General features: G+C 35.0%; 1 protein-coding gene across 1 annotated transcript in view; it reads right to left on the bottom strand.

Moving 5' to 3' along the window:
* MMP16 (matrix metallopeptidase 16) overlaps positions 1 to 24588 on the bottom strand; it is a gene marked incomplete at both ends in the record, with an annotated part of 194047 nt that overhangs the window by 5763 nt on the left and 163696 nt on the right. Inside the window, 2 exons of the mRNA XM_082015426.1 lie at positions 3722 to 3872; positions 12782 to 12920. Coding sequence (XP_081871552.1) covers positions 3722 to 3872; positions 12782 to 12920 — 290 coding nt within the window. The remainder of the gene's footprint in view (positions 1 to 3721; positions 3873 to 12781; positions 12921 to 24588) is intronic.

Below are 24588 nucleotides of genomic sequence, written 5' to 3'. Positions count from 1 at the left end.
GAGAATTTTTTTTTCCCCAAAATCAGTTTTATTCATGTGCAAAATTACATAAAAAGGCAACCACTCACCATTTCAGGACATCAAAAGCTTGAGAATATATCACTTTCATTGATAATCTGGTCACTGATTTTCTTGACCAGATAAACTTGACCCTTTTTTAAATTTGGATTCATTTGCCTTCATCTTTTAGAAATCCTTGCTATGATCATTTCTGACATATTAAAGAGTCCTTAAGTGGATGATATTTTGTCCCTGCGAAGGTACTTGGACACTCTAATCAATTTACATCTTAGTTTTTAAAACCAAAATAATCTAAACTCCTTTGTATTTCTCTCTGTGCGGCATTTCTCTGGTTTTAAAATGTCAATGAAACCAAAAGGTGGCAGATTTCAAATGGGTTAAGAGTTGGCAAACTGCATTAAAAAACATTTGTATTTATTTTTCCTTCTTATGCATAAATTACTTTTATAGTCTGATTTCTTAATCTAGTCACATATGCATCAGTAACCAGCCAAAAAAACAATGCTCTTTGTTTTGAAACGTAACATCTTTCAGAGTTTACATGGAGAAAGAAACAACATGTAGAAGCAGTAAACAAAGCTCTGACATCAATGCTATCGCAACCAGTTCTTGCTCATCTTTTGACTCTGTATTTCTTCATCCTTAGTTTGCGTTTTCTCTTTTCACATTTACCTGTTCTCTCTTTCCTTCTGTTTCTTTACTCTCACTCTTTGCTGAGCTTAATATTCTATTTTTTAATCTCAATTTTTATCTGAATTTCTTCTTTATTAGCTACCTTACATTTTACTCTATCCCTCTTTCCCAGAACCCTATTTCCTTCCTGCATACTTCCACTCATTGTCCTTTTTTATCTTCCAACCTTTCCATCTTTTTGAGCTCCTTTTACTAACCTCTGTGTTTTTCCACTGGGCTGCATGATAGAAATAGACAGTCCTACGTGACTTTCAAAAATATACATTGTGATTAAAAAAAAAAGTCTTTGAGGACACACCAAGTGCACACTGTAAAGGCCCAAAATTGAAGAGGCATTAATAATAATAATAATAATAAATGACATTTTGTCATTGATGAGAAATCCTATGAGGGAAGGACTGATCATGATACTATTATGATACAATAATGAGCATGTCTACAGGGTAAGGAAAAGCCTAGTCCTGATTCTCCTGGGCATGCCAAACGTTCACAAGCAGACCCCCCAATGATGATTTTAGTGATTTGAGCTTTACAAACCGTATAAACTGTGTTACTGTATCTCAAAGACTGATAAAGTAACAGAGGAAAAATAAATGAAGTGTACTTCATGGCTTTAGAAAAGTGAATTTGGAAAGTATTTGCTAAAACATGTTCTTTCCTGTACCTAATGTTATTTACTTAATGATATTCTGAACTATTGGATGACTAAGCTTTATGAAGAAAAAAATATTCATTTAAACTCTAAAGTAAAAAAAACCAGTCACACCAGACGGGCATAAACAAGACCATGTGTCAAGAAGTGCAGCAAACCTGTTATCGTCTTGTCCTACACTACTCATTTCTGGTAGGAGAGGAATGAGAGTTTTCTGTAGTGATCGTTTGTCCCCTCTTTAGCTTTCATACAGTTATTTGGAAGAATTTACTTTACTGTTTAAATGGATCATTTCAAATATTAATAATAATCATCCATACATGAGCAGCTTTAGACATGAATATTACAATACCATTTGCTTTTTGGGCTTTTAAATCTTCTTAGTGGTTTGTTTGTTTGTTTCTTTGTTTTTCATTTTCATTTCATAGCCAATATTTCATGCTTTGTATTCTATTACTCTTTTTTATCTATACCGCTGTTCTGGGACATGTAACTGTCTAGATTCTGCTCTGGAGCTCCTTAACTACAGGTCAAAGCAAAATAAGTATGCAGGTCCTTGAATTATATAAGGAGGAACATTGTTATTTTGATGCTGAGGTAACTTTTTGGTTCCCTTTCATTCCTACCTCCTGCCACCAAGAAACTACATTTATGTTATACCTTCTTCAGGAAGAGATCCACCCCTATAGTAGACTTATGCATACTACTAAAACCAGCAGGAGAATTCGACCCTAACTTTACATTAAGAAAAAAATGTGATATAAACAATACACATTGAGAAGTTTATGGTATATGGGTTTATTCCCACTGGTGGTCAATATCCTGTAATAGCTCAATTATCTCTGCAAGGCTCATGTTGTTCGATCTTCTTCTAGCATACTGTATTGCATTTATATCCCGCTGAGTTTCATTGTGCTTTTTAGCTCTAAGTAGCAACTCTCCCATCAACATATGTTTTCTCTGATAGTTCTTTTTGTCTTCTGTTATTACCACCAGTGTTTTAGGAAAGTCTTGCCTATAAGTAACTGCCTGTGCATGGAAATATAAAAGGACACTGCTGAATAAAGCCTGAAGGAAGTACAGGTCACATAATATTCCTACTGTACATACTTTCCCAGGAGTGTGGGAAATTACCTGAATTTTTTTTTTTTTAAATCTACTCAGCCATGGGAAGCAAATTATTTAGGTGGCTTTCTTCTTCACTGTGGAAATTGATTGCTTGAAATGATACCTAGTTTTCAAATACCACTTTGTTATCTACTTTTCTAATCATTCTCTCCCCCCACCCCCCCTGCCAAAAAGCTCTAACAATAAAATTGGTTGTGGCAATCTGTAGTGCAATATTAGAGTACTGCTAAAAAATGATCCACTGTAGTGTGTTAAACATATCCTATGATGTGCATTAAATTAATTTCTTGTGATCCATGAATACTATTAGAAACTCAGAATCCTAAATACCACACAGTACCAAAAGCAGTCATCATACTTTTAATAATACTAACAGAAACATTACAAATATTAATAAAGAGTAATTTGTCGCCCAGCACTCAGAATTTGTGCAGTGATATATCAATCAACAAATATAGTAACATCCTGAAAACCTGTAAAATCCATCATTCAGATACCTTGCAGGGTTTCAAAAGTTAATGAGTTTTCTTGACATCTCCATAAAGTAGACAAATATTCTTTCCCTTATTTTTACAGACAGGGAAATGAAGACACAGAGACACTAAGGGACTAGTGCAAGTCTCTTTCAGGACTGGAAAATAATTCAGATTTTACAAATTCTTTTTTGTTCTTTATTAATCATAAGTATCCTTTCTGAAGGGTACAGTAAGATTTATTTTAAAATAATTCCTAGGGAACTGCTCAAATTGTTCTCTAGCTTCCTGGTTTAGCCATCATTTCCTTTTCTTCCTTCATTTTAAAATAGTAGCAGAGAAGTAATTTTCACTGACTTTAAAAAGCTTTGGATGATGCCTTGCCTGTTTATGTGCTAAGGTTTAGAAATGTGGTTAAAAAGGAACAAATAAGACCGTACATAATTACATTACTTTGTATATTTAAGTTTAAATTAGCCACAACTGTGACTTGCCTGTTGACGTCTAAAATATAACTTTTGCACTGGATATACATATACTCATTTCAGTATACTTACACGAATATAATTTAGATTTGTGAAATGATTTAGAAATGTGAAAACAGTATGGCCCTCTATGCAGGAGGAGTTAATTTCATCCACAGGAAATGAACTATTTAAGTGGCTTGACTTCTTCTTTTGAGAAATACAGGAAAAGAATAACACACTTAGCTGATATCCACCAAATTGCTTCTTTGCAGAATTCCTATACCAACCTATCTCCTTTGAAGAAGTAGGTTTTCCCAACATCTTCCCACCAAATCGCTGAATCAATGCCATGGGAAGGAATTCCGCTTCCAAGTGTTATCAAATCATGAGGATAACCTGGCTGGAGAGTAGTGTCCTTGAAAACCCAGAACTTGCTACCTGTACAAAAGCATATATATACACATACATAAATGTGTTAGTCTTCAGTACTCTCAGTATTAATATTAATACACTCCTAAGAAAGAAGACTCCCAAAAGGGTTATAGTGGTTCTGCCAAACACAAAGAAATGAAAAATGTTCTATCACTGCAGATAATGCAAAATGAAATATGTCTTACAGATAGCTTGCATTTATAAAACACCTTTCATTCAATAAGCCCACAGAATATTTTGATACCAACTATATAGAGATCAAACTCAGAATAAAAATGAAGTCATCTCAAGAGGCTCTATAGTTGATAATGTATTACATTTACAGCAATATTACACAACAAATTTATGTTTCACGAGGAAAGACTAGTGAATTTTAAAACAGAATGAGGTAAGAAAACATATAAATAAATGAAAAATAGAAATTTCTATCCTCATAGAGACCATATACTTTTATTACTCTGTACTCGCCTTCTCCTCAAAAAGTTAAATTATTTATGAAGGATGTACAAATTATTTCTGAAATAACCATAGAATTTAAAATATATATATTTATCATAGTTTCTTTAGTGTTGCCTAAAGACAGAAAACTGAGATTCTGAAGTCACACAGGGTGAAAACCTTGTGTTTCTGAAATTAACAGGGGCTTGCATTTAGTACCAGTTGCAGTAAGATTTAACCTTTGGTGTGGGTGACGAATCATTCAAAACCACCCAGTTGACTTACTACATGCTGATAATAGAAGGTAGTTGTACGACTCTAGCTGGTGTTAGCACAGTGTCTACACAAACCTCAGGTTACCTAAACTGTCTTAACTACTAATAATAGCCTAGTGCCTCCTGGACAGCAATGCTCAGTGGTTGAACCCCTACTGTGGTAGTTACGAGCTAAATATATTGCCTATATAGGGATATGCATGTCTACAGAAGCAGCAGTTGCACCTGTGTTTTGTAGTATAGCCCCTCCCGTACCTGTTTTTGGAGAGGATGCTTCCTGTGCTCTCTCCCGTAAGTGGATAGCTTACCTCACCAGCCCACAACTCTGGTCTCCCAGCCTCAGTTTGCTCTGGCTTCCTAGCCAAGCTCTTCTACCTCACTGAACACTTCCATGATTATCTCACCTGGTTCATCATATTAAGCCTTTAATCTAACACTTTCCCCAATAACTGTGTTGTCCTCCAGACTCTTTACTAGGGTCTTCTCAACATACTGTGCCTCCCATCCTATTCTTGCAACTATCTTCTTTTTACATTTTTGCTATCGTCTAATTCTTCTTCAGAATACACTTCTCACCTGTGTCTTTTCAGTAGAGGCTTCTCTTTAAAACACAGACAGCTTTGGCTGAAAAAAAGGGAGTAAAGATCCTCATATGCCCCCTAGAAGCAGGGAAAATGGAGCATAATTTTCGTTTTAGTACTTTTCTGAAGAGCTTGCTTTGAGGCCTGTCTTCTCTTTGCATTATGTCATCTAGGCCACAGGGTCACTCTTTCTGTGCTAGACTATAGGCTCCATGGTGTAGGAACCATGTGTCTATTTTCTCTTCAAAGCACTACCTTCATCTGTGTTTCCAAAAAGCATTGCTATTTTTTAGTAATAATAACAATGAAGAAGAAGATACCCATTGACATCATGTAGACCCTTCTGAGTTACATCACAGAAAGGTCTAGAGAAGATCCATGAACATATATATTGAATAGGCCTATTGGATACTTCGCTTTGGTCTATCCAATGTTACTTATGATGATGATGTTTAAAATATAAGGGGAAAAGTTTGAAAATATATTTTGCTCAACACATCTGGAAAGAGATCCTAAGAGTTAAAATCATGGCTGTTCACATTAGCCATCGTACTTACCTGTAAGGCTAGGCAGGCTGTTACACAAACTTAGGAGGTTAAGGCACTGTGCTGTAGAAATATTTTATAAGGAAATGTACTATTACCCCAAAGATTAGGATGACGTGTATGAGAGTCACCAAGAGGGAAAATCTGGAGAACTGTTTTACAGCTGATTTTATATTTTAGCTATCCCTCAGTAGCATTAAATATTTGTTTAAAGGGAGGGGTTTTTTAATCTCCCTATTTGTACTGTTGTGATTTAAAGCATGTTTTCATTTTATCACAGTTTTAATTAGGAGAGGAGTTACAGTTTCAGTTCCTCCCATGCTGAGTTTCCAGAGTAAATTTTTTATCAGCTTCTTTAGAGCTGCTTGCCATCCACTTCTAAGCACAAGACACTACAGTTTGCTCAACAGATCCATCTTCTCCCCCCTGCCAGCTGAAGGAAGAGACGGTTCAAAGAACGAGTATGTACAGAGCCATTTGAAGTACTGAAAATAAAAGAGACATAGAGATCTATGAAGAACAGTCACAGAAAGCTGAGGTCTGTGTTGACCTAGGATTAAGGTCTGTGCTAACCTCATATTTACCTTTACTGAGATTCCTTGCAAAATTCACATATGGGGTTTGATCACAGGGATGAATATCTTCAGGAATTCACTGTCCCTCCTCCCATGTGGTTTATCTTTTTGTCAATTCACATGACTGGACATCGAGGGCTTCAGATGGTAATAGCAGTTTCAAACGCAATGGTAAGAGAAGCCATGTGTTTTGGATCTTACTAGTTGGTACTTATGGTGTGAACAACAGATGGCATCCAGTGAATGATACTGAGCCAGCTCATTTTTGTTTCAGATCATTCAAATTGACAGCTGTTGCACACCATTGAGAGGCATATGCTGTGATGTATGTAATGCCATTACCTTTCTCTATGCCTCACAAGGAATAAAAGTAACAGCAATTATTAGGAATAGATCATTATCAGTCATACCCAACAAGTCAAATTTAGCTATTAACAAGGTCAGGTCATACCAAAATAAACAAGGGTTGAGCACACCATTATAAGTGACAACACCACTGAGCCAGGTATTTATTGCATATTCAGATATACTGAAGTAGAAGGAAAGTGTAGATGTGGGAGCACACGACTTAAGAAACTAAATTCTTCTTCACATAATGTCTTACTAAGAAGCAACTTCTTTCTGGGTAAATAGAGAAAATGAAACTTTAACTGAATTTCATGGAGACAGTGGGACACTGGGAGCTCTAACATATGTAGGCAAGACTTCTATTGATTCTAACTAGAGGGAATTGTTTTTAACTTTTGCTTTGGAAGACATGTTCAGTCTGCTACAACTGTGTTGATTGTTAATAGGAAGGACTGTATATAAGAAATCCAAATTTTCCATCTGGCTGACAGTTATTAACTTTGGGGTTTGTTTGTTTGTTTGTTTGTTTGTTGCAGGGGGTTTGGGTGGTTTGTTGCTGGTTTTGTTGTTTTGAGTATTTTTTCTGTTTAACTTCTGTCCCTCAGCTGGAGGAAAGTGCGTGGCTGTTGATCAGAGGATTTCTGAAAAGTCAGAAAAAATGAGAAGCTTTCAAAGCAGAACCAAATATTAGGAGGAGTTAAAGTTGAAAATCAGTGCAAAAAATGCCTGACTGTGATGAGAATTAGCTCCTTTTATTTCTATTTACATTTATGTATCTCAAAATGTATTAAAAATGAATGCTTACGTCAGTATGCTTTCATTTAACTCGTATTACACTTCCATTAGTAAATAGTCAGTACACTTCATTAATTGTGATTATAATGTAAATAAAGGATATATGACAAAACTAGAATAGTTATAGTTTTATCCTTCTTATAGAAAACTAATGCCTGTTCAGAGTCCTCACCTATGCCCCCGGCAGAAATCACCACTGTATTTATTTCACAAAGTTGTTTTTTAAGGTCTCATTCGTGGGTTTGTTATTCTCACAGAGAATAAAGCACCACATGTTTCATGAAGTCTGGCCAACCTTCAGAATGTTTCATCTCTGCTTTTATTCCCTAATGTAAGATCTAATATAATAACAAGCAGAATGGTAAGGTCACAAGCTGAGAATGAAGCAAGCGTTAAAAAAGTCAAAATGTCTTACTTTTTGCAATAATGCTTCGTTAAATATCATCACTGTAGGGAAACAATTGAGAAGGATGAACTGTGACTGCAATTATTTGAAGTCTCTCAACATCTATCTTTGACATTCTAAAAAAAGTACTGGAAATAAAGGGTATCCCTATTGCTGTGTTCCACTTAAAATATGGAACATTTAACTCCAGATGTTCTTCAGACTATTTAACTATCTTCTGACTACTGCAAACAATTTTGCAGTTTTTAACAACTGTAGTTCTTCCTTTGTAGAATCAGAATACTGAATTATTGTGCTCCTGGGTTGTCAGCAACCAAGTTTTTTGTCCATCTTGTATGTAATTATGATATGTATGTAGTGCAAGACCTGTGTGGGATATAGTATATAATCACTGTAAGTGTAAAAGTAATGAGACAAATTCTCAAAACTTTTAGGAATTATATTCAATTGAAACCAGTTGAAATTTTAACATCTAATTCTGAAGGTTTTTTCCCTCCAGTCACCCTTGCTCTTAATTTTGGTCTTTCAAGCCAGAATCAAATGTCTTCTTACTAGGATCCCCAGATTATTGTTCATGGTTCCTTTTTTCTCGTTCTCAATTTCCCACATTAAGTTTCTGTCATTTCTCTGCCCCATGATCTGACACTATAGTAAATCTATTTTTCAGAATAAAACTGTCAAGCAGTGGGATAACTGCAGTTGAAAGTTTTGATGGTGGCACTGGTGGTATGAGTTTTACAGCAGCCTTTCTATTGCTACATTTCGTTTATCATAACATTCAACAGCGCAGATGGCTTGACAATTTATTTTTAGCACCATAAAAATTCCCACAGGTACACAGAATAAATTTTATTATTCACATTTCCTCATTAAAAGAAAAAAGAAAAAAGAAAAAAGAAAAAAGAAAAAAGAAAGAAGAAAGAAGAAAGAAGAAAGAAAAAAGAAAAAAGGAAAAAGGAAAGAGAAAAAAGAAAAAAGAAAAGAGAAAAGAGAAAAGAGAAAAAAGAAAAAGAAAAAACAAAAAAGAAAAAAGAAAAAAGAAAAAACATCATTCTGATGCCATCTTCTGATTATCATTCAGCATGGACACCAGCAGCGAATAACAAGAATGTAAACATCTGCTTTTTATAAGCAGCCATCCACCGGATTGCTATGTACTTTATAAGCATTATGAGGCACAAGGAGACAGACCAAGCATCTTAAGCCATCAGAAATGAGCAAGCATCACTTTGTACTACAAACACACTACTGAATTTTTACAATTGTTTTTCCTTGAATAACTAAATATTGATGAAAAAAAAGCACCACAAAAAAACCCCAAAAGGAAATAAAAGCTAAAACGTTAAAATTTTTAAAAAGATCAAACCCAATGAAATTTCAAAACCAAAGAAGACACTTGATCTAGTAGTCTTGAACTTGATTCAGCTGGATTTTGTATAGACATCTAACACATTATGCATGACTTCACAGGCTCCTCAAATATTCTCAGGAGAGTAATATCAAATAGGTATAAATAAATTGGTAGATTTTATTCCACAAGTTATGAATAACTACATTTCTCATAGCAAAAACATAAGCTATAAAGATGTTTCAAAGGTTCATAAATAAGTGTTCTGTCCTGAGCTGCCATCTTACATCATTTGCATATGATATATTTTACAACATAGCTCACATTTTTAAAAAGTGTTAGTTTTTAAATACTTTTATACCTTTACTAACCTATATTTCTACTACTGTAAAGAAGTCTCCTAAGATCAATAATCCAATGGTATAGAGGAAAAAAATAGAGGAAAAATCTAATGTTAATAAAAAAAAAAAATCTAAATTTGTTTTATAATTTAAATTAACTGTTTCAAATTTGATGTTTGCAGTCCTGAAAGAGAAGGATTGAAACAAATTAAATAGAACATAGGTTAGTGAAAATAAATGAGATTTGTGGGTTTCTAAAGAGATAAACAGAACGTTCCAATCCATGATGGTTCACAAGGTCTATCCTGATTGCAAAGTAAGTGGCCTAACAGAATATTGTTTATCCTGAACTTATGACAGTGTAGGCATATAAGGAGAAGCAAAGTGGCAATTACTCACTCCCAATTGCAGATGAGTAAATTGGCTTACTCTTTTCTTCACCTTCCTCAGAGAGCAGAGATACCGCTCCACAAGTGTGAAAGCAGGAGTGAAAAACCAGTCAGTCACAGGAGGCCATGTTTCACATTAGTAAAAAAGCCTCCGAAGTGAATGAAAGAGAGCAATGGAGATGGAAGGTGTACCTGGAACCTTCCTTTGAGCATCTGCAGAAGCAGCAGTGGCTGTTCTGAAGGGAAGATATTTACATGCTGACCTGTTTCTCCAGCACACACCAGAGATTCAATACTCTATACCGTACAGGACACTGGATGTTACTGATACCTTCAGAAGAATTTTTTGAGACTTTATTTAAAAGTTTGCAGTTAAATTCTGTCTTCACTCAAACACTGAATTTTTCTGCCTTGAAGAACTGACCAGTCTTAAAATGAAGTGATCAGGAAAATGTTTTCTGGGAGGAGTGCATTAGTGGCATTTTTCCAGTTTAAGCTCTGTGATGGCACTCACTCCATCTTTTCTCCTTTTTCTCTGAATAATGGACATAAATATTGGCTTAGATATGTGCTTTGTGAACACATCTGTATGCCAGACTCCAGATTTAAAGCTCCTTCTAGAATTTGCTTAGTTTGACCAGTTTTAGATTGGTAAAGAGCACTACTTTGTTCATCTTCTTAGCAACGTATCTATCATACTCAACGTATCTATTTCTAGCACCTTTGGGAGGAAGACATATACTCTTGTCCCAGGAAGAAATTTTGTGAGGGAATGGAAGAAATGAGACAATGATTGTTACCTAGAGTCTATTCACATAGACTTCTGCAATCATGTGCCACAAGGTAGCTGAGATCTCTGGTTAACAGGAATTTTCAAGGATATACATAAAAAAGCTGAGCTGAACCTATCGATTCTGTGGCCGTGGAAAAACATGAATTGCACTGATAGAGAGACACCATCAGGTAGGTTTTGGAAAACATGAAGAGGAAGTGGCATAGCAGAAAAATTCAGAAAAATCACACAAGGAACTACAAGGACTTTTGATCTTTGCAAACAAAGGGACAATACAAATGTCACTAGAAAAATAATGGAAGGAACTTTGAAAAGAAAGCAGGTGGAAAAATACCTGCAACAGCAAATCCAACTCTCATATGATATCCGTTAGAAAGCACAAAACTAGCTGGTCTGAAATCAGAGAGCATAAGCTGGGGATGATGAGGAAGGAGGAAACCAGAATATCCTGACTTCTAAAAGTACAAACCTGCTGCTTCTGCTTGCTTTAATTAATCTTGATTATTTAATTTCTCAGGTGGAAAATAGAGAAGTTTCTTTTATCCTTCCATTTTTTGTTATCTATAACCTACAGTCTATTGAATCAACTCATTCCTCTAAGACCTAACAGGAGTCAGTCAGCATTGGATGAAGAGTTAAATAATGATAAAAGAGAATTTGAGGTCACTGGGAAGGAAAAGAAAGAAGGTATAAGACTAAACTTGATCGTTTCTGTCTGAAGCTCAGGCAATGGATCCCAGCATTATCAAGGTAGAGTTCTGGAATGCACAGGGTAGTTCCTTTGTTCTATGTAGCAGTGATGAGCAAAGGAATATCTACATAATAATATTTGTATCCTCCCATGTCCCATGGACCCAAAAATCAAGCAGAGGGGTGGAGATTTGGAGGTACCTTGATCGTGATTTCCAATCTTATCAACTTCCCAGAGTTTATGACATGAAATTTATTTTATGGCAACAGAAGTAAAAGCATACGTTGTATTGAAGTTATGTAAACAAAAAATGTACTATATGGAATGTAATTTTCCTTATGATTCACACAATAAGTACAAATTCCCTATTAGTAAAACATAAACTTCATCTTCATTGTACTGTTATGCAGTGTTTCTGCATGTTATTATACATTTTCCATTTAGCATTCCCAAGGTGACAATGTTTCCATAGTGAATGAAATATTATTTCTATCTCCCGGTTAATGATTCCACTTGTAAAAATGAGTTAATGTTTGACATAACAACTTCAAAAATTTTTCTACTTTTTTGTAATGAGTTATCAAGTGAATCACTCACAACACTACATAGCTGAGTAATTTTTTACATATCTATGTATTCTCCTTTCTTCTCACAAATTATTACCTTATAAAACATACTTTACATGATTTTCACTCTTTTGTTGCTAAATGGGTATTTATCCAACATATAGGATAATTTTCTCATTAAATCTAAATTAGATGCATGTTCAAGAACTCTAATTTTGAAGAATGGATGATGCCTGGAGTAAAACTTCAAAAAGAATGATTAGCAACAATTCAATCCATACAAAATATTCTCTGGAGTTTATGCTCCTTTAAAAATACTAAATACACATCTGTGAAAAAGATATTTATTTTTCCCTCCTGAAATTCCTAACATCACAGTTCTCAGATTAAAGAAGTACAGTACAGTACAGTGAGATATATGTAGCACAGATGACATTTAAATATATGCAAATTTAATTTGTAAAAAGGAAGAAGAGCAAAGAGAACCACAACAACAAAAAAGGGACTATGTTCATTCTTGCTACCTAATCCACATTTTTCAAAAAGGATTTCATTCATAGTAGATCACTCTATTGCGATGTCTTTTATTTATACTTCCAAATTTTTACTGAATATGTAAGAGTAAATGATCTGGTACTCTGAAGCGTACTCATAAATTAAAGCTGTAGTTGCCAAAATGAGAAAACATAACTCATATTATCTGCATTTAGCTACCAATTTGCAACATGATTTACAAATCATTGGTAAAAATAAGCATGATATTTTCCAAGCAATCATCACAGCTGAAGGTATTACACAGAATCTTACTCTTCTTCTTTTCTTACCTTTAAAGAAGACAAAATTCCCCTCACTGTTTTCATAAACTGCATCAATGCTGGGAGGCAGTCCCCTCCAGAAGTAGGTAATCTGCATGGGGTATCCATCCATCACCCTGTTGTTTCTGACTCGCCAAAACCACTGATCCTGGAAACCAAATATACGTCTCTTACTATGTTTTGAGGCATTTATATGTGTTCAGTTGCTGTCTTTGAAAATACATTACAGCCTGTCCTAGCATCTTTAGAGCATGACCTTTCGCTGTTTGCATAACCATATTTCTGTTTGCATTCATGTCACATCCACACATTACAAATGTGTCAGAACTAGTTGTTCCCTGCAGTGGGAATAAGCTACCCATGTGAACTGTGTGTTTGCTGTAGATAGCCTGTGGCAGAACATACAGTGTGCTCTATGAGAAGACGTAACTTTCTTAACATCATTCCTCTAAGGGGCCCAACTTAAAATTTGTAGACTGACTACAAGTGTTTTTACACCGACCCATATGCATATGTATACGCTTAATGTAATGGGACTACAGACAGACTTCGAAGAACAGCTAATTCTGTAAGCCATTTTTTTGCAGTGGCTGCTAACAGTGAAAGGTTGATAGATATAGCTGTAACATTACTATATCAGTCCAATAAGAATTACATTTTGATGACAACTTTACTGTAGTGAAGATTTGCAGTCTTTCTGTTTAATGTTAAATAGGAGGGTTAATATTACAGGCAGTCATAGGTGTGTCCTGGTTTCAGCCAGAGTAGAGTTAATTTTCTTCACAGAAGCTAGTGTGAGGCTGTGTTTTGGATTTGGGATGAGAAAATGTTGATAACATGCTGATGTTTTGAGTTGTTGCTAAGTAGTCAAGGACAGTCCAGCTTCACGTGCTGGGCTGCAGCGAGCAGGCTGGGGGTGCACGGGGAGCTGGGAGGGGACACAGCCGGGACAGCTGACCCAGGCTGGCCAAAGAGATATTCCCTACCATACGACGTCATGCCCAGTACATAAAGCTGGGACAAAGAAGAAGGAAGAGGTGGAGGGATGTTTGGAGTTATGGCATCTGTCTTCCCAAGAAACCATTACGTGTGATGCAGCCCTGCTTCCCTGGAGATGGCTGAACCCCTGCCTGCCCATGGGGAGTAGTGAATGAATTCTTTGTCTTGCTTTGCTTGCGTGCATGGCTTTTGCTTTACTTATTAAACGATCTTTATCTCAAACCATGAGTTTCCTCACTTTTACTCTTCCGATTCTCTCCCCCATCCCACCGTGGGGGAGTGAGTGAGCGGCTGCGTGGGGCTTAGTTGCCGGCTGGAGCTAAACCACGACAAGGTGCTAAATCCAGTGTCCTGGTAAATCTCTCTTAGCTTGTTGCCATTTAAAATGGCTTCTGCCTGTGGGATATGCTATTGCTTTAAGTGAAGTCATACAGAAGTTGCATTGTTGAGAAATGAGGAATGTTCAAGTTGAGAAATTAGTATGTGACACATTAGGTGGGTGTTGACAAAGATGTCATTGTTGTACCTCTTCAGCTCTTATAACAACAACAGTTCCAGTTCATCCAACATTTAGAGATGAAGGATGGGGTAAGCAAGTATTTAACTTTTTACATGCAATTGCACATTTTTGCAACATTAATATTATATAAAACAAAACCCTTTAAATGATAAAGCAAGTGCTATTCTGTCAGATATCTGTCACAGTTTTACATGGCAGTTCAACCTTCTTTCTGTATAGGTCAACTTGCCAAGCAAAAGAGACCTGTGCTCTTATGGGAAATGGCACAGCTTAGAGGGAAGATTAATACTTTACAAACCTGAGATCACAGCTCTCTTCAATTGTTTTTCTTTCCAATGACTCAACAATTTATAAATCTCCACAAAATGCATTAGCCATACAAATACAAGAAGCTTAATATATATACAAAAATATATCTTAATCTTGTGCATAAATGAGTCTAAAATTGAAAGAGTTATTCTGAGTCCCAGATTTCTGAGAACTTTAGTATTAAAAACAGTTCAAATAGCTTACATAACCTGAAAAATATTATATTGAAAAGTTGCTATTGTCTGGAAATAATACTACTAAAATCCCTCATATTTTTTCATTTCTAGCTATTTCATCGCTAGTGTAACAAAGTTGCACTATCCTCATCTGCTTAGATTCCTATTTTCAGCTTTAATTTTTTTTTTATTGTAAGATGTATTATAACATTTAAGGAAGGTCAGCAAAACAGTTTTTTAGGAGTAATTGACTAAAGTCCAGTAAGAGAACTAGCAAAAGTGGGGGAATACAACTTAGAGATACAAGTATCTAGGAAGGCCTAACTGAAGCATGTGTTCTGAATGCTGGAACAGATAATGTCAGCCTCTGTTATTTTTTATTATAGCATGTAGACAAGACAAGAGGGCTTTGAAAAATTAAAATTAGGGAGAATATCCTGAAAGCAGACATTTGAAAGTACTTTTTCCTTTGAAACAGTAATGCTTGAAATGGGTTTTCAGGTCAAATTTTTTAGGCATCATCAATCCAGGAATGACTTAGGGAGGAATGATGTAATGCTAAGTCTCAATAGGCCAAACAGCTCTTTATCCTCCACAAATTTCTATAAAGCCCTCAAAAGCCAGCCAGTGTCTCTGAAATCAGTTATTAAAGTTTAAAAAATGGACAAACAAGTAGCAAGCTGCTGTGATTTAAAACTGGAGTCTTTGTGATATGTGTTACTATCTTCAGTACAATGGAATATTCCAATCTTGTCTTTTTTCACTCCAAGATAGAAATAACCCTTTTTTATTAGTCTGAATTTGGTTGCAAAAGCACATCTTAGAAAATAATGTTTTTTGCAGGAAGGAACATATCCACGTTTCATAAAATGTCCACCAACTCAGAAGGACATTGATCAAGTTGTGGATACAAAATAAGCAAGAAATGTAAAGCTGAACAAAAGCTGACTACTTAGTTGAATAGAAAAGGGCATGAGTACACACATAATCAATTCATTGAACAAAGGGTGTAAATGAAATATTCAGGCTTTCAGGGATATCCCAATATAATGTGCATACTCCGGGAAGTCCAGACATCAGTGTTATGGACAAAGCTTACAACATTCTAGGTTGGCTAACAAATCTCAACTTTCAGCAAGTACACCAAAGCAGATCTTGCAAATCACAGTAACATGTTACAAGATAAGGATTTCTGTAGTTCTATTAACAGCAATAATCTTCTTTTGTTAAATACTCAATCAATTCAATTGACTGTTTAAAAAAAAAACCAAAAAAACCCACAAACAAAACAAAAAATTCCAAAACTTTAAATAGTCATGACTATATTCAATAGTTCACTAACTTCCAAGTGTTAAGATAGATGTGGCCAGATTAGAAAGCAGTCATTTTAGTTTGGGCAGTACTGTACTGCTAATTGGCCAATACTATCCCATCATCGTGATTTCTGGTATAATATTAAAGTGTCAGTGGAATGACCTCAGTAAAGAGACTAAACATGCATTCTTGAAATAAACTGACTCTGTAATGAACACAGATTTCACAGTGCAACAAAATCTGTAAAATCAACAAGTCAACAAAGATTCTCTTCTTGAGAATGAGTTATGTTTCAGCCTTAGTAATTTGTGGAATATATTTGCATTAACTCATTTCACTAACAAGACCAATAAAACTATATTCTGAAGATTTGGTATTGAGCTTTATGTCAAATTGTGTATTTCACATTTAATAGTAGCAATTTGCAGAATAATATTGAGACTATTCTTATTTATTATTTCTCAAATTCCTTAGCAAACCAATAATTTGCCCTGCTATACCACAGTTAAAATATTCACAATAATACAATTATGGCAAAGATGGAACGTTTGATTCATGCAGCATAGCCCCAGGAATTTGTTTATATATATGTTATATATATATAAATAATGTCAATACTATGTATCTACAAGCTTTCAACAAGAAATAACTCAAGGTATCTGATGAAAAATTAATTCAGCAGGGTGTTACTGTGTATACAAATCTATCCTGGAGTGGCACAGGATTTTTCACCTGAGACTGAATATAGACTATCCCCACTTTATCCTACAGAGATACTTCCAACAGAAATTGTATCTAAAATAGTATGAAAAATCATGAATCTTCTAGATCTTTTCTTTTTTTAGTATGTATCTTGTTAGTTCCCAAATTCTACAAAGAAATGAGACTACTACTTCTGCACTAATACTACTAATTAGTGTTCAGTGAGTTACATAAATAGAATTGATTTGACCAGATTTATATGTAAAAAAATGTAAAAATCTGTTTAGAAATTAATCACCAAACCTGGCACAAAAAAGGTCCTTCACAGAAACATGCTAAGGTAAGCTTAACTTGGTTGTTTACTTGTCTACACTGGTTATAAAGGGAATCTAGAAACTTGGCTCCTGTTTAGAATTCTGCAAAGTACAAGGTGGGCATCTAAATGCAAGTGAGAGAAATCCATTACATTCTCTACTTTTTGCTGACTGGGTTCAATCCGTCATAATGCAAACAACATAAAATCATAAGGGTGACCACACAGGGCTACATCACAGTTCATCTAGGCCTGTATCCTATCTCCAGTGGAGTTGCTAGCAAATTAACAGATAAAACTTAAGCCCTGAAGTGATCAGGCAGTTGGACTAAATGATCATTGTAGGTCCCTTCCACCTGCATTATTCTACTCCACTCCACTCTACTCCACTCTACGACTATAAAACCAAAGGGAACATGCAACAACAACAATACTATACCTGTCTGATACACTCTCCCAGTAACCCATCACTTGTGGTTCAGGGACCTCCTGAACCAAAGGTGATAATTTTGTGATTAATAGCACTTGATGGACTTTTACTCCATTGGACTCCTTCCTAAACAAATGCAAACTTGGAGCATCCACAGCTATCTGCAGAAATGTGTATGACAATTTAACAACCCACTGTGTGAAAAGCCATAAGCAATCAGCAACAGTCACAGCTGCTCACTGGTGTTCAGCCTTCATACATCTTATTTCTTTTTCTTTATCACCAAGAATAGTAGCACTTTGACTACAAAATCTAAGACAAGTTGCTACATATTAAAACCACCTTGTAGACTAAATCCTTCTGCTTGTTTTCAGGAAACCTTTCTATACTGTAACACATCTGGCCAATATTAAGGATAAAGGATCTGTGGCTTGAAATATGATCTTCCTGTGCCATTGCCTTTAATGTCTAAAGCATAATTGTGAACATAACCTACAACGCTCTCTCTTCTGCTGATGGAGTCCTGTAGACTCCTTATTTTCCTCCTCTGTTTTCAGTAGATTTACATGCCATTGCGATAACCATGAACAATGGGGTATTGCTCATCAGTAAGGACCCTACAGGCTTTCACAGAACTAAAATTTTGCAAATGTATAATTTTAGGATTTTTATGGTCTTATTTAAACAGACAGTAGCAGGCACATGATTTGCTAATAGATATATTTTTAGAGACAGTCAGACCGACAGGAATCGGCAAGTATCTGGAAATGTCTGAGAGCAGAGCTGGAAGTATGGATCATTTTTAAGGTTGGGCAAGATAGGTGTTGGCAGAGGTTGACAGAATAATTTGTTTATGTGTATTTAATTTTCCTGGCTGATTTTCCTGTGAACATACTCAACAGTTTTAGACTGCCAGAGTTCAAACTCTAGAACTCAAGTTAAGAAACTCTAGCACATGGCTGTAAAGCATGCCAAGGATCTTTCTGAGGTATCAGATGGGATAGGCTCTGCTTATAGAAAGAATGGATTATTTCAGTACATATAAATAAATAAACCTAATTTATCGTAAACAAAGTCATATTTATCAGCAATTTTATCATCTACATTTTGACAAATGGGTACAATTACTGAAAATGTGTTTTCAAGACAGTTCAGTTGTTACTGAAATTTGAAAATGGCGTAGTCCAAGAGAAAGTGTATTCGCTCTAAGAAAGCTCTTTCACACTTGAAGTAAATAGCTTGAAACAGTTTCTCTGACAAAATACATCTCAGTGTATTTGGTTATACTGAATAAACACAATTTTCTTTCTTTTGAGAAATACCATGTATTGAAAAATTGTTTGTCTTTCCCACTATATTGGTTAAGTATACTTTTAATTTCTTTATTTCCCCAAAACACATTAACTCCTGCAGACAGGTTGAACATGTGTTCAACATGCATGACAATGACATGCATTGTCACATGCACTCCAATTCCAAGCCTGACAAGCACATACATTGAATGTATAGCTTTTAGAGCCTTTCCTTGCTGGCTAGCAAAAGCCTTTTTGTAAGCATCTGCAGTTACCCAATAGCTCCAAATATATGGATCACTCCTGTGCAGCTGGGATCTTGCATAATAATGGATCATTAAATATTATGAACACAGACATACTAAGTAAATTAAACTTGGACAATTATTCCTAGTTCAAAAAGAAGAACTGAAACAAAGAAAAAAAATCAAAATTCAATTGAAAAGTGAGCAATATATCTAAGAATCAGAAAACAGGAGAAACTGTAAGTTGTTTCAGAAACACTATATGAATAAGGAGTAATGGTAGGATGAAGAAGCAGTAGCACTCACTTGAGAGTTATGAAATTTGTTTTATTTAGAAGATGGGATACTTAGGAGAAAAAAAGGTGATTAAGCTTTTTAGAGAAAACAAACTGAACAGAGGTTATACAGAAATCATTCTGCACTGTCAGTAAATGCTCTAGGTCTTCTCCTGTGCATATATAACTCAGTGATTAGATGAAGGGACTGAAATATAGCACATTGTGTATGATCATAGCAAATACCTTCCTCTTAAAAGCACTTCTTTATTAACAACATGGAGAATCTTGCATGGAAAAGAGTATTAGAGTAAAAAAATCGGGCTCAAAATGCATAATTTTCATACTATTTTTTTTTCCGAATGAACATTTAAATCTGTACTCCAATGAATAATTAATTTCAATTTCAGTATTTATTCTCACCTTAAACATCTATCAGGTTCATTAAGGGATACAACTGATGGGTAGGACAATTAAAAACAATCTCCAGATATTTCAATTCATCCATAATACAAAAACTAGTGGAGGTTTTAGTGCAAAATTAATGGAGCTTTCTTCTCTCAGCACCTCATTTTCTCCTGCATCTCTGGACCAATAACCATTGCCAACAATAAAACATTAATTTGCTACAAAATCTCTAGAGCTCTGCCCTTTATTTTATACCTAATGAACTCTACCTGCAATTCTGTAAGAACATGTGACACTGACTCAGAGGTCCAAATGATACCCACTAAAAACAGAGAGACTGCCCAATGTGATAGACATTTAAAAAAATCTACAAAAAGCTAGAAAGAAAAAAATGGAAACCTTTCAAGTGGAAACTTTTGTAACTACTTGGAGATGAAGATTAAACTGACTTTAACAGAAATTAGTTTTGTGCTGATTTTAAAAGGACTCTTAAAACTCACTGTAGGTACACAAGGCAGGAAAAGATTTACAGCAGATAGTGGGATAGGTGAAAAACAAGGACAAATCACAACTCTAATTTATAATATTTTTACTAAGATTATAAAAATGTTTTAAAACCCCCAGTAATTTGTGAAATACCCTTGCATTGTACAGCAAATATCTCTCTCTGAATTTCTCTCAGTCAATACTGAGACTCTCAGTTGATGTTAGAGAGCTGTTAAGGGTATTCCACCATCAAAATATAGAATGCGGTGTAAAACTGAAAAATTTCATATCTACAGCTACTAGAGAGAGAAGCTTTACTATGGCTAGACTCCACAGGATCACTGCTTGGCGTACTTAATTAAAAAAAAAAAAAGGCAGATCAACATAATGCTTCTGCCCTAAATCAATGTTAATGAAATCATGAATTCCAATTAATACTCTAGCTTAATATTATTGACAAAACACATCAAGGTTTCGCACCGGGCCATGTCTTCTCCCATAAGCTACCTCTGACCACGTGCAAAAGCACGCCTTTGACAATGGAAGAATAAACTTACCCAGCAGCTACGCAAAGCCAGAGCAGCAGACTGAAACATTCAGACAAATGAGTATCCTTGTACTTTTTTCCCATCTAAGTATTGTGAAAAAACGCCAGTGGTATATAATATACCAAGCTTTAAATTAACTCTAAATTATTCTTTTACAGAAAAAGAAGAGTTCCAGTTACGTACAGAGAAATTTTACCAGAGGACAGAATCTGCAGAGACTATATTTCAAGACTGTGATCCAGGAGAGAATGAAGTTCCCCTACTACACACTTTTACAGGAGTATTAAGAAACTTCCTGAATTTGGGAAATGCAAGGTATATTTATCGCATCTAAGTCAAAATGAATTGAGAATGCCCATTTAAAAATCTTGATCTAACCTCAGAATGCACTTTTCCACATTTCCTTCATCAGTTCATGTGAATTTCACAAGGGGATCTCAGCGATGGGAATACGGGGCCTGCAGCATGTGGGATTAAAGGTTTTTTCCTCCTGATTTGGGGAATTCCACTATTTCTTTAATAAGATCCATTTTCAACATTCCAAATTTGGATTTTATATCATTTACCTCACAGAATATTACTCCACAAATAGGAAAAAAAGAATAAAATGCTTTTGAGCAACTTCCTGTGAAATAATTTTAGTGGAGCAGAAAAAACAAGTTACAGTCCAGGGTAATTAAATGTAGAAAAAATATTAGCACAATTCAGCTATGAGAATGATTGCTGAAATAATGTTTCTTTTCTGTTTTGCATTTTTTTCAATATAGAATTAGCCCTACTTCAGTTACTACTTAATTCCACAGCAGAAAACAATTGGCTCTAGTGAGCCTGGAATCAGACATTAAACGGATGCTACCAATCTAGCTCATTCTAGGGAACAATTAACTAAATGGGCTATTCTATACACACAGAATACTTTAGTTCAGCTTACTATTAAGCTGATTCACATTAAGAACAAACAAAGTTCCTTTAAAACTACAAAAAGACTGTTATCTGTTCATTAACAGATGAATGTATAATGCATTGAAGATGACTTATTTGAACTTCTAGAAACAATTCATATTTCCTAATGTATTTGAGAAAACAGCATGGTTGTAATAGGGTAAAAACGTGATCTGTGAATGCCTGTAATAAGTCAGAGCATTTAACACCACTCAGGAAGACCTCAGCACCTCCTATGCTGAGATCCTGCACCTCCTGATCATCTTGTCACTGTAGATGAGACCAGCTCACTGGATTCAAAACAAAGGGATGCAAAAACGTCACCAAATGCTATTGTTAGTTCTGTTGCTTCCTTACATTCCCAAACAAGGAATGTATTTCCTTGATGCAATTTATTAACCACTGTTAATTACCATTTATTATTGGCATTTAATCAGACACTGAAGCGCTGCTCCAGACATTAAAGCCTCTGTTTGTTATGATCTTATTCTTTTTCTGAGGAACATGATAATGCTAACCAACACCGTGAGCAAAAGAACGAACTGCTGTGACTCAGAGCAAGTAAACTTACCCACTTGTTTATGGGATGTACTACACTGAGTCTGCTTTAAAGTGTCTGTCTTCAGCTAAGCCACTGACATGAAAAGTTCACTGGTCTAAAAACATTTTCAAGCGGAAAAATTATGTAGTGATTTCATCTAGGAAATCTTTGCTAAGGAGTAGCAGGAGTAGAATTTTTTTTTTCCTAGTATCTGCTCTTATCTGTTTTTCCATGTAACTGAAAAATTAAAGTAACGTCAAGTAATTTGTTCAAGGTAAAAATGTCTTTGTTTCTGTTAAAATCTACCTTCTTGGCTTCATTATGTCCTAACTGTTGACCTGAATAGACTCTTTTGTTCATTTGAGATATCTACAAAACTGTTTTTCATTTCTCATGCTGAAATCTATAGCTATGCTTCTAAAAAAGCCCTACAGTAATCCAGAAATTAAGCTTCAAAGATTAGGGAAAATATGAAAAATAACATTTCTTTTTCCAAAAGAGTCAAAGGGCTACAGCACTCCATATACAGTCTGGCTCTCTTTACAAGAGAAACCTCTTTTTTCCCTCTCATGTATAAACTTCTGTATAGATCTCTTTCACGGACACTATATACAAGAAAATTGTAATGTGCACTCTTGCTTATTCAAAGTCTGATTCTGGTTTCTGCACCATCAGGATGACAGGGTGTAACAAGTGTAACTATGACTGAAGCTGGGACAAAAATACCTCCTTTACATTCAACATCAAATTCTAAAGTATGGTCAATTAGCCAAAACATTGGTAATCCCTCTGAAACCTCGCCTGACTTTTTGTAGTAATTTCAATTAAATAAAAATTCTCATTTCAAAGACAACCTAAATTGTTCAACTATTTCAAAGAGGTGTTATTTTGTTTAAAATCATCAATGTAAAAGGAATACAAAACTATCAATATTTTTAGAATGTAACTGTGAAGTTTATTTTGGGTATTGTATGTTGAAATTTTGCTAAATATCTTGCATATTATAAGGCATATATGAAAAAATTGTCCAATATTGTGAACTTGCATTACCTCTACTTAAAATATAATAAAATATTCAGACAAGTACCTCATGCAGTTTGGTCATTTGTTGTGCAGAATTGCTTTTAGACATCTATTTGTTTGACTATTAGTATATCCAAATACTGTGTGCTATGTTGAATATTGAATATGTAAGACATACACAGAAACATAAAGAAAAACAGCTCTTAAATATAGATCTTAGGCTTAAAAAAATGCCCAAAGAGCCTATTAGCATTTTTTAAATTATTATCTTTTTAAGGAAACAGGCTTGAACATAGCCTTATTTGCAGAGGCTATAGTTCTCTTTTGGAAGATATGTCTTGATTTAAATGCTGGCCCTTTCCTGTCTCTACTCAGCTGAGTGCAGTAACTGCAGTAACTAACTAACTTACTTCCATCTACACTGTAAAGAGCATATGATTGCTGTTGCCCTTCCCAGTGCAGATGACAATAGTTTTGAAAAAAAAATATTCCCTACATTTCAAACTAACAAATTTAAATTATTTCATATGAACAAATTCATTCTAAAGTAAGTATCTCTAAGACTGCTATTAGTATTTGATGTTCTATGGAAGCAATTAATTTAAGAACACTTTGATGTACGTTTGGTTAATATTTAATTTTGAAATATTGTATCCTCATTTTTTTACAGTTCTGTTCTCATTAGTAAACAATTCTTTCATTATATCTTTTATTTTAATTCTTTCAGTCTTATTAAAATATGTATTTTATAACTTCTTCATTAAATTGCATGTGAGCTTTTTATAAAATTTTTGATGCATATCCATCTGTCTTCTGTATGTTTCCTCTCAGTGCCATTTACCTATTTCTTTTCTTTGTATATATTAACCATTCAAAACTTATCTGAAGCAATCAAAACCTGTAAGTATCTCTAGAACACTTTCAGTTCAAGGATAAACTGTTATGCAGAATACTTTTAAAATGTGCTGTGGAGTCTTTGGTTACCACCAGCGGCTGGGTGACACTAGATCTTAAATCATACATGAAACTCAGCAGTCTTAGAGACCCCTAACAACACCATAGGTTGAGCTGGGTCTTATGTGGAAGATCACCAGATACTATATCACTATCATATACTTCCAAGAGCACTTGGCTCTTCCTGGAAAATCTTCCACATCAGAACTTGTCCTGTGTTTCTATTTGGATTACAAGTCTGACAGCTACAGACCTTGGACTATGGTGCAGCTGGAGATGATATTGCGCAGCTCTGTTGCTTTTCTGATGTGTCCCAGAAAATACTAATGGTAACAACTC

Source organism: Phaethon aethereus (genome assembly GCF_964289735.1).
Source record: "Phaethon aethereus genome assembly, chromosome: 2".
Taxonomy (NCBI): Eukaryota; Metazoa; Chordata; class Aves; order Phaethontiformes; family Phaethontidae; genus Phaethon; species Phaethon aethereus.
This window is presented reverse-complemented; position numbering and strand designations above follow the sequence as displayed.